The following is a 12,007-nucleotide window of genomic DNA, read 5'->3' on the forward strand; positions in this document are numbered from 1 at the left end:
CGATGACATTCCTTGGAAAGGATGAAATATCAATGGGACTGGCATTTCTGGGGAATAAAAGGAGAAAACGAGATTCAGGAGCACAAGTTCACTTGAGAATTTCTAACATAAAGGCATGGTGAGAATGGGATAATTGCTAGTCATTAATATCTATAGATGGTTATTAATGCTGAAGATGGTAATTATTTTTTCAGTGTGGTTTCCTTGAAACAACATACTAGCTGGAATAAAATGATCTAGTTCTTGTTCTGAATCCATTTCTTACTGGATGGCTTCGCTAATTCACAACCTCTCTGAGCTTCAGTTTTCTCACTTGTAATATGGGGATCATAGAATTTTTGTAAAGTAGATTGAATCATAGAGTGGGATACTGAGCACTGAATGAATAAACATTTACTATATTGTCAAACAAATAAATAAATAAATAAACAAACCAGTCAGATATTATGTGTGAAAGAGTTCTATCAACAGGCAAGTGCTAAGTAAACATGAAGGACTGGTGTTATGATTGTGTTTGTTTTGTCACAGGTCTCTTCTCTTAGATCCATCTTCTTTGAGTGGAATCCATGGTGAGTAAAAATAATGTAACCGAGTTCATTTTCACTGGTCTTTTCGAGGATCCAGAGGTGCAGAGAGTGTGCTTTGTGGTGTTTCTTTCCATGTACTTGGCCACGGTGGTAGGCAACGGCCTCATTGTTCTGACGGTCAAAGCCAGTAAGAGTCTGCATTCCCCCATGTACTTCTTCCTTAGCTACCTGTCCCTGGTGGAAATCAGCTATTCCTCTACTATTGTCCCTAAATTCATCACGGACTTACTTACCAAGATTAAAACCATCTCACTGGAGGGTTGTCTGGCTCAGATATTCTTCTTTCACTTCTTTGGGGTCACTGAGATCCTCTTGCTTGTGGTGATGGCTTATGACCGCTCTGTGGCCATCTGCAAACCCCTTCATTATATTAACATTATGAATCGTCAACTGTGTCATGTATTAATGACTGGTTCCTGGCTTGGGGGCTTCTTTCATTCCGTAATTCAGATTCTCATCACCATCCAATTGCCCTTCTGTGGTCCCAATGTGATTGACCACTACTTCTGTGATCTCCAGCCATTATTCAAGATTGCCTGCACTGACACCTCTGTGGAGGGGGTTATTGTGTTGGTCAATAGTGGCTTAATTGCTCTGTGCTCCTTCCTCATCTTGGTGACCTCCTACATTGTCATTCTGGTCAACTTGAGGAACCATTCAGCAGAGGGAAGACGCAAAGCCCTCTCCACCTGTGCTTCTCACATCATGGTGGTCATGTTGTTCTTTGGACCTGCCATCTTCTTCTACATGCGACCCTCCTCCACATTCACTGAGGAAAAACTGGTGGCTGTGTTCTACACAGTGGTCACCCCCATGCTGAACCCCATCATCTACACACTCAGAAATGCAGAGGTGAAAATCGCTATGAGGAGGTTGTGGGGCAAAAAGGAGAACTCAGGGGTGGAGTGAAAATGGGAAAGTGATTTTAAAAAGTGTGTCTGATTATTCTCTGTTCTTGAAATGGATTTTAATTGTAGTGGAACATTCAAGAATGGCAGAAACAAATGTAAAGACTTAATGTTACTGCTAATGTGATTCTCCTTAGTCACCAAAGACTCCCCACTAATCCGGTGTAATGATCAAAGGACAGAGATCAGATTGGTTTCATGATATCCAACAATATCATGAGATTAGGAAATATTAAGATTTAAGCTAAGTGAAAATGCAAAGGAGAACATTTTGACAAGTGTTTTAGAGGTTAAATCACTTATTCTTATGATCTCCTTCCTTCCTCCTTTTCTTCATCCATCCCTGCCTCCCTTCTTTCTTTCCTTACTTTTTTTTCCTCCTTCCTTCTTCACGCTTCCCTCTTCGTTCAACCTCCCTAGCAATAACAACTAACATTTCATTAAAAAAGGAAACAAAATTGAGGAATTATCATGGGATATTTGGGGAGGAGGGTAACAATCTGATCTACTCTTTCGACGTGGGTAAGTGTGTCTTTGAAAATTGCATCCAGGGATTTTTCTCTTCTTCTGGTTGTTGGGCATCTTGTACCATAGACCATCTGATCACAAGTACCAGAAAAGTCCCTGGAGCAATTTCAGTTCTTGTGACATGTTGGCACAAAAGATAGTCCTTAAATCTTCTCTCACAATGTCTACCATCAATAAATTAAAAAAACAAAAGGTCACAGATTCTAGCTATCAATAGGGAAAGGTCAAGTCAAACATTTTAACAAAGCTTTATCTATAGGAAATAAATATAGAATGTAGGAAATTCTTGTTAGGCATAACTTGAAGAATGAATGGGTGGTAAGTAATGTCCAAGTATGTTTCCGTGCCATACTCTGTACTTTATTCTAACTGATCAGGCCAGGTCCATTTCTTGTCATGCCTATTAGTGTTTCTTGGTGAAGTAGGATGAGACAGACTGTGTTGACATTATTGTTTCATCTCTCAGAAACTCCTTTCACCCAACTGACTCTTATCATTGTGGACAATTTAGAGAATATCATAAAATTTGCCCCTGTTGGCTTCAGGATTACACAGACTGGCTTTACATTTGCCCTCCATCCTTCCAGCTCTCCTTGAGGATCAGGGGAAATAATGCAGGCAGCTTCCTTGCAGAGCCGTGGAGCATCATAGTATGCTACAGACCTTAAGGGCTTTTCCCTTTCTCCTCAGGTGCTGATTGAGCATGTAGGTGAATAGTGGTTTTAAAGGCACCAGGAAATCTTCCCCACTTCCCTTGTTGTCCCCACTAATCATGGCCATGGAGGACCATTAATAATCTCTGAGAAAATGCCACTTCTTTTGTCTGGAATGACTTTACTACACTTTTCCATATGGCAAACTCCTATGCATCCTTTAAGACCTAGGTTAAAGTCGTCTCCCTTATGAGGCCTTCTCTGACTTCCCTCCACCTTGGGCTGAATTTGTGTCTCCTGTCCATGTTTATTTTTACATGCATTTATCATTGCCCTTATGACTTTGATTATATTATTTTATATACTTTTCTCTCTTTTAAACTGTAAGCTCTCAAGGGCAGGGCTACCCACTACCCCTTCTTCTTTGTGGCTCTAAATATTGTGCATGTAATTGGTAGTTTATACGTGCTTGTTGAATATAGAAACTTTCAGACCCACGTAAAATCCTCTCGACATCAATTCTTACTAATTCCTTCTGAACACTTTCATGGTGAGGAGCACTTCTCTTCCTGTTAAACTCTGAAGAGCTCAGGCTCTGATATTCATCAGGCTGTTTCAATTTCCTCTTAGTCACAGTCCAAGACCCAAGCTACCCAACTTCTCTGAACACCTGTTTTTGCACAAATACAATAAGGTTACCAATGGTATGAACTTCATAAGATTATTCTGAATATTATATAAGATAATGTACACATAAAGCTTTTAGAAAAGAACATGATATAGAGCTGTACCATGGACCAATAAATATTAGCCACCGTCACCATTATTCTGCCTCTTCTCATATGGGTCTTCCTTCTTTCTTGGGGAGCTACTTGGAATAAGCCTTGATTGCACCCCAAAAGGCTTTCAAGCATTTGAAGACAGTTCAATCCTTTTGTTTCGAAGCTTCTTTGGGATAAACATTCTCTGTTGCTTAATTGCTTTCTCTTTTAATTTTTAAAAAAAATTTTTGGGACTTCCCTGGTGGTCCAGTGGTAAAGAATCTGCCTTCCAATCCAGGGACATGGTTTCGATCCCTGGTCCAGGAACTAAGATCCCGCATGGCGTGGGACAACTCAGCCTGCATGCCACAACTACAGAGCCCGTGCGCCCTGGAGCCCATGCACCACAACTAGAGAGAGGAAACCCGCACGCCACAACTAGAGAGAAGCCCTTGCTCCACAACGAAGAGGCCGCATGCCTCAACGAAGCTCTTGCCTGCCTCAACCAATAACTGACGCGACCCCCCAAAAAAAAAATGTATTGGAGTATAGTTAATTTACATTGTTGTGTTACTTTCTGCTGAACAGCAAAGTGTATCAGTTATACATATACATATGTTCACTCTTTTTTTAAGATTCTTTTCCCATATAGGTCATTACAAGGCACTGAGTAGAGTTCCCTGTGCTATACAGTAGGTCCTTATTAGTTATCTATTGTATATATAAAATTAATTGCTTTAGAGTGCCTAGCACAGTACCTGGCACATCATATGTGCTCAATAAATATTTGTTAAGTGGATGTTGACTGTCACATGGCCTCCCCATTTATCTTTTATGCTGAATGCGCCTATTTTTCGTTAATGTATATTTGAAAGCGTTTGATCCAGAACTAAACTTAGTGGATTTACCCTCCCTTTGTCTTGATGTGTTGCTAGGACTGTAAGATGCAGGCTGTGACAGGAACCTCTTACTCACGTGCCTCTTTAGTTTCCTCACTGAGAGCTACAGAAAGAACATCATCAATGAACTCTGAGTCATTGAATACTGCATGGGCAGATAATATCTACTCCAAATGAATTGTCATAATTCTCAGGGATTACCTCACCTACTGAGAGTTGAGACTTGGTGAGTTTATTGAGAACTAATTACTCGCTTTGTTCTGGTCTCACTGGAAAAACACAGGAAGCAAAGGAAAGCATTTTTTCCATTGTTTTAAGAAACAGAGAGTGTTGAAAAGCTTATGAATGCCTACTAAATTCACAGATGCAACAGTCTAATTATATCACTTATTGTCGAAGGTCATGTAGTTAGTTCTCAATTGTTGATTCAGTCACAGCATTAAAAAATGTACTTTTTAGAAAATAAATATAAAATAATCTCACTAAAAGAAATTTGGTAGCATGATGCAAACTACCTTGCATATACAACTGCCCCCCCCCCCATTTATTATTTGTATTCTTTTTGGTATAGGTTTGACTATGTACAACAGAAAATAAGGGCAACTTAAGAGATAGAACTACAGGAGTACAGAGGGAGAAAATCCAGCATGATTGTGGAAGTCCAACAGTATTATCAGAAATTGAGACTCTGCCATCTTCAGCATGTAGCTTCAACCTATGTATGACCTCAAGGGACTGCTAATACTCCAGACCTGTGCTGCCCAGTAGGACTCATGCTATGCTGGAGGTGTCCTCTCTCTGTGCTATCTAATATGATAGGTAGATAATATAATCTAACTGCTAATGAGCAGTGGAAATGTGCCTAGTGAGACCAAGGAACTGAATTTTAAATTTTATTTAAATAAGTTTAAATTTAAATACTACATATGACTAGTGCATGTCATATTGGACAATACCACTCTAGCATTTCATCTATATTCCAAGAGGCAGTAAAAGGATGATGGAGGTGGGGGCAGTGGGTGGGGTAGAATAAACTGATCATTTTCTTTTTTAGGAAATTTTCCAAAAGTGCCACAGAGCAATTTTGCTTTCATCTTAGTTTATTGAAATTAATCACATGGCAATCCTTAATTGCAAGGGAGTCTGGAAACTATAATCTTATTTTTATTTTTAATTTAATTTATTTTATTTTGTCTGTGTTGGGTCTTCGTTGCCGCATGCTGGCTTTCTCTAGTTGCGGTGAGCGGGGCTACTCTTCGTTGGGGTGCATGGGCTTCTCATTGCAGTGGCTTCTCTTGTTGCAGAGCACAGACTCTAGGCAAATGGGCTGCAATACTTGTGGCTCGCGGGCTCTAGAGCACAGGCTCAGTAGTTGTGGCACACGGGCTTAGGTGCTCCGCGGCATGTGGGATCTTCCCGGACCAGGGCTTCAACCTGTGTCCCCTGCATTGGCAGGCGGATTCTTAACCACTGTACCACCAGGGAAGTCCCTATAATCTTTTATTCTGTGTAGAATTGTTTTTAACTAAAATCAGGGTTCTGTTCTGTTCTCAGAGAGGAAGAAGAGAATGGATATAAGGATTGGGACTTATTCTCAGGCACTTGGTTACATATATATTCTCGGAAAACATTCTGTTTTCTGAAGCAGCTGTGGTCTAGATCAGTGTTGCCATGAGAACTATCAGTGATGATGGAAATGTTCTAAATCTATGCTAATGCATGGTAGTACCTAGCCATGTGGCTAATTAGCATTTGAAATATGCTTAGCACAATGGAAGAATTGAATTTTTAATTTTATTTGATTTTAACTAACTTAATTGTAAATAGCTACATGTGGCTGGCGGCTACCATATTGGATACGCAGGTCTAGAGCACTTCAGTGTTTACTTCTGCAAACTTGTAGCTATTGTTCTGGATCAGAGCAAGATTGCTCCTGTGCCAAGTACCCTGATAGGTCTGTGGTTGACTACTATTACATCTCATCTCTCACTAACCAGCTCTTCTGACTATCTTGAGGTTAGGGTTATTTTTGTACTAAAAAAAAAAAACCTTTTTCTCTTCTTCTTCTGGGACCCCTATAATTCGAATGTTGGTGTGTTTAATGTTGTCCCAGAGGTCTCTGAGACTGTCCTCAGTTCTTTTCATTCTTTTTTCTTTATTCTGCTCTGCAGTAGTTATTTCCACTATTTTATCTTCCAGGTCACTTATCCGTTCTTCCGCCTCAGTTATTCTGCTATTGATCCCATCTAGAGTATTTTTAATTTCATTTATTGTGTTGTTCATCGTTGCTTGTTTCCTCTTTAGTTCTTCTAGGTCCTTGTTAAATGTTTCCTGCAGTTTGTCTATTCTGTTTCCAAGATTTTGGATCATCTTTACTATCATTATTCTGAATTCTTTTTCAGGTAGACTGCCTATTTCCTCTTCATTTGTTAGGTCTGGTGGGTTTTTATCTTGCTCCTTCATCTGCTGTGTGTTTTTCTATCTTCTCACTTTGCTTATCTTACTGTGTTTGGGGTCTCCTTTATGCAGGCTGCAGGTTCATAGTTCCCATTGTTTTTGGTGTCTGTCCCCAGTGGCTAAGGTTGGTTCAGTGGGTTGTGTAGGCTTCCTCGTGGAGGGGACTAGTGCCTGTGTTCTGGTGGATGAGGCTGGATCTTGTCTTTCTGGTGGGCAGGTCCACGTCTGGTGGTGTGTTTTGGGGTGTCTGTGGCCTTATTATGATTTTAGGCAGCCTCTGTGCTAATGGGTGGGGTTGTGTTCCTGTCTTGCTAGTTGTTCGGCATAGGGTGTCCAGCACTGTAGCTTGCTGGTCGTTGAGTGGAGCTGGGTCTTGGCGTTGAGATGGAGATCTCTGGGAGATTTTCGCCGTTTAATATTACGTGGAGCTGGGAGGTCTCTTGTGGACCAGTGTCCTGAAGTTGGCTCTCCCACCTCAGAGGCACAGCCCTGACTCGTGGCTGCAGCACCGAGCCTTTCATTCACATGGCTCGGAATAAAAGGGAGAAAAAATAGAAAGAAAGAAGGAGGATAAAATAAAATAAAGTAAGATAAAATAAAATAAGGTTATTAAAATAATTATTAAGAAAAAAAATTTTTTAAGTAAAAAAAAAACAAACACGGACGGACAGAACCCTAGGAAAAATAGTGAAAGCAAAGCTATACAGACAGAATGTCACACAGAAGCATACACACACTCACAAAAAGAGGAAAAGGGGGAAAAATCATAAATCTTGCTCCCAAAGTCCACCTCCTCAATTTGGGAGGATTCGTTGTCTATTCATGTTTTCCACAGATGCAGGTACATCAAGCTGATTGTGGAGGTTTAATCCGCTGCTTCTGAGGCTGCTGGGAGAAATTTCCCTTTCTCTTCTTTGTTCGCACAGCTCCCGGGGTTCAGCTTTGGATTTGGACCCGCCTCTGCGTGTAGGTCGCCTAAGAGCGTCTGTTCTTCGCTCAGACAGGACGGGGTTAAAGGAGCCGCTGAATCGGGGGCTCTGGCTCACTCAGGCTGGTGGGGGGGGGGGGAGGGCGAGGGGCACGATGCGGGCCGAGCCTGCGGCAGCAGAGGCCGGCCTGACATTGCACCAGCCTGAGGCACGCCGTGCGTTCTCCCGGGGGAGTTGTCCCTGGATCCCGGGACCCTGGCTGTGGCGGGCTGCACAGGCTCCCCGGAAGGGGGGTGTGGATAGTGACCTGTGCTTGCACACAGGCTTCTTGGTGGCGGCAGCAGCAGCCTTAGCGTCTCATGCCTGTCTCTGGGGTCCGCGATGTTAGCCGCGGGTCGCGCCCATCTCTGGAGCTCCTTTAAGCAGCGCTCTTAATCCCCTCTCCTCGCTCACCAGGAAACAAAGAGGGAAGAAAAAGTCTCTTGCCTCTTCGGCAACTCCAGACTTTTCCCCGGACTCCCTCCCGGCTAGCCATGGTGCACTAGCCCCCTGCAGGCTGTGTTCACACCGCCAACCCCAGTCCTCTCCCTGCGCTCCGACCGAAGCCCGAGCCTCAGCTCGCAGCCCCGCCCACCCCGGCGGGGAGCAGACAAGCCTCTCGGGCTGGTGAGTGCCGGTCGGCACCGATCCTCTGTGCGGGAATCTCCCCGCTTTGCCCTCTGCACCCCTGTGGCTGCGCTCTCCTCCGCGGCACCGAAGCTTCCCCCCTCCGCCACCCGCAGTCTCCGTCCGCGAAGGGGCTTCCTAGTGTGTGGAAACCTTTCCTCCTTCACGGCTCCCTCCCACTGGTGCAGGTCCCGTCCCTATCCTTTTGTCTCTGTTTTTTCTTTTCCTTTGCCCTACCCAGGTTCGTGGGGGAGTTTCTTGCCTTTTGGGAGGTCTGAGGTCTTCTGCCAGCGTCCAGTAGGTGTTCTGTAGGAGTTGTTCCACGTGTAGATGTATTTTTGGTGTATCTGTGGGGAGCAAGGTGATCTCCACGTCTCACTCTTCCGCCATCCTCCTCAACTCCTCTACATTCTTATAATTATTCTTGAGCTTTGTTAGTGGGAGTAGAGCAGCATTTAGTTTATGATTAGATTATGGTTAATTTTCCCTCACTACTGAGACAATGCATTTCTGAATACTGTACCTGGTGCCTGGTGAATTATGCAGTTTTCTATTCTGATGGGTTGGAAACCCAAACTATTACAGGTGCTGTGTGAGTTCCTAGGACTATTGCCTCTAATATCACTAATCCTGCCTGATATCCTAAAGACACCCAACATCCTAAAGATCTCAACTCTCCACAAGGTTACCTACACATTAAAGAGTTCTCCAGTAAAATAGTTAATAATACACTTTTTAACCAGACAAGTTTGTTCATGTTGAAATATAAATATCCAAAACATGAGCAGGTAACTTTGGACAAAAATTGAGGGAAAGGCCTAGCAGACATTAAAATATAGCAAATAGCTCCAATAATTATAAAAATGTGGTATTAGCTATAGAATAAGCATATCATTTAAACTGAACACAAATCCCCGAAATAGAACATAAAGGATAAGAGATTTGGGAATAAGGTTAAGGTGGTATCTCAAATTACTGGACAAATATAAATTATTCAAAAAAGTTGCTGAGACAATGTGTAGCTATCAGGAAACATATTCCTTTTACCATGGAGAAAAAAATAGATAAAAATGTAACCGGAAAATATCTGTCAATATAGTAGAGGAAATTATGGCAAAATTGTTTTTTGACTTTGCAGTAGAGAAGGCTTTCCTAATAATGATGCAAGGGCAGTTGGAAGTGAGAGGGTTGCATGTCAAGATTCAGAAAGTGGAAAATTTAAGGACTGAGGACAAGTGAGAAGGAAAGAAGGATGGTAAAAGTGGTAATTTTCTTAAAATTACAGTGAAGAGAAGGACCTGGGCTTTATATTTTGGGAACCTCTTCTAGTCATGTGAATATTTGGGGAAAGACATGAATAATCTAGGACTCTAGGGTTATGGGGTGGGGTGATTGGAGAAGGGGGCATTTGTGATAGCTGCTGCTCTGGGCTGGTTTTCCGATAAGTTTGTTACATTCAGGAGGCAGAGAAAGATAGCAATTGGGGAAGTTCTGGGAATCTGAGCCTCCGTGCTGTTGGCATTCTGTGTTGACATTCTATACGCAAGTTGAGGTTTACATAGGTATTTATCTTTGCAAGTGTAAAATTCTCCAAGATGAGCGACAGTCATGAAACTGTGAGTTTTAAATAGCTCAAAGACAATTACGGGATCTTAAGTAATTACATAAATAGGAAGATAGATTGATAGTTAATGTGAATATTAAGAGAGTATGTTGGCTACATACAATATTGGGAAGAATGTTATAGCCTTTCTGAGCCAAGAAAAGTTTTCAAGAATCTAAATCACTTTGAAATCAGGAAGAATATTCGTGGTTAGAGTATGTCGGAATTCTAATCTCCATGTGAGAGTTTGATTTTTAGTACTTATAACAGCAACAAAAGTAACTTTTAAGAACTTTAATTCATTTAAAAATATTTAATTCATTTAGGTCAGGGATCCTTTAAGAAAAAGCACTCTGGAAATTCTTCACACTGGATAGTGGTAAATTCAAAAAACAAACCAATGAACCATCAAATAACCAGAATGTCTTCTGTGCCAGCTCAAAATATCATCAGGAGGAAAATTCCCCAAATGTACAATAACATACATAGTAAATCATAGTTTTAACAAGTTAAGACAATAAATAATACAAAGAGTATTAAGAAAAAATGTTATAAAAAATAAGATAGCTGAAGTCATTGATAAAGTTCACATCCAGCCAGGCTTTGGCAACTGGGATGGGAGCAGAAGTGCCAAAATATGTTGTGAACAGCAGTTGCTTCCATTCCAAGAACCTGTAGGCCCTGAGGTTAGAGTTTGCCAAAGCCAACACCAAATGACCAAGAGCAAACTAATGAAGACTTCAAATCTAATCCAAGGCCACTCCAATCTGATAGCACATTTCATTATGGATTCCTACGGCCTCATTGGGGGAGGGGGCTCTGATCCCGTGTTCCCAGAAGCCTAAATCCTCACAAAATGTTCCGCATGGAGCTGGTTCAAACGTGATGAGTTAGCTTCACCACACACCACCGATGAGTTAGTTTTACCGCATACCACTGATATTACAGCTACGTACTCAGATGTGCTAACATCCTTCTCTGACACCACACACCAAGAATAGAAATCTTGGCAATTGAACTCTTCAGTCATATTCCAATAGCTGGGAAACCGAGGTCAATTTCTGTTATAGAATGTCCTGCTGGGAAACAATGCAGAGAGATCATTCTGGAAATATTTGTGGGTACCAGAAGTGGTACCTAGAGCATCCACCATCCTCAATTAGTTCCTTGAAGAGCTTATTTTCCTTCCCTCTAAAGACTGTGAATTTTTAACCTGAACCATCCTGCATCTTAACTTTTCTTTCTCCTCTTCCCCCTTCCTGCCATATTCTGGTAACTTTTTTCAACATCTCACTAAAGGAATTCACTGAGACACCTTTCAGTGGTCAATATTCCATAAAAATCTCCAAACCAAAAAAGTAAATTTTTAAAAGTTTATATAAAAGTTTTTAAAAAGTTTATAAAAGTAAATTTCATATACTGTATTTTAAGGGATTGTGTGTGTGTGTACATGCACACATACCCAATTACATATTACAGAACTGTGAAAGTCCTATCAGGTAATTTTATTAATTAATTTGCAGCAAGAAAAAAATAGGATTCCATTCTTTTGTTTTAAACTAATGCTCTTTATTTTGTTTTAAATTTTATTTATTTTTAAAATTTTTTTACATTTATTTGGTTGCGTGGGGTCTTAGTTGCGGCAGGTAGGCTCCATAGTTGCAGCTCACCAGCTCCTTATTTGCAGCATGGGGGCTCCTTAGTTGTGGCATGCATGTGGGATCTAGTTCCCTGAACAGGGATCGAACCTGGGCCCCCTGCATTGGGAGTGCAGAGTCTTATCCACTGCGCCACCAGGGAAGTCCCTCAGATTCCATTCTTTATCAATGAGGTGTTAGGTTAAAAAAAAGGAAGAAAGAAAAAAGTTATACAATTTCATTTTGCTTTGTGACCTTATTTGTGCTTGTTCCTGAGGTGATTTACTAACAGTTCCAGCTGTGGCTGTGATGTCTGTGTTCACGTTTTGGAAAAGAGGTTATTATAATCAATGATACTATAGGAATGTGGGAATATTGG

At 41.4% G+C, this 12,007-nt stretch overlaps 1 protein-coding gene across 1 annotated transcript; it reads left to right on the forward strand.

The window, feature by feature from the left end:
• Positions 1-566: 566 nt before the first annotated feature.
• Positions 567-1,496, forward strand: LOC309965660 (olfactory receptor 4B1-like; the record flags this gene model as incomplete). The annotated part of the gene is made up of 1 exon (XM_082845282.1): positions 567-1,496. One exon carries the CDS (start codon positions 567-569, stop codon positions 1,494-1,496), a length of 930 nt encoding a protein of 309 aa, XP_082701408.1.
• Positions 1,497-12,007: the final 10,511 nt, after the last annotated feature.

Source organism: Leucopleurus acutus (genome assembly GCF_964270905.1).
Source record: "Leucopleurus acutus genome assembly, chromosome: 8".
NCBI classification, from domain to species: Eukaryota; Metazoa; Chordata; class Mammalia; order Artiodactyla; family Delphinidae; genus Leucopleurus; species Leucopleurus acutus.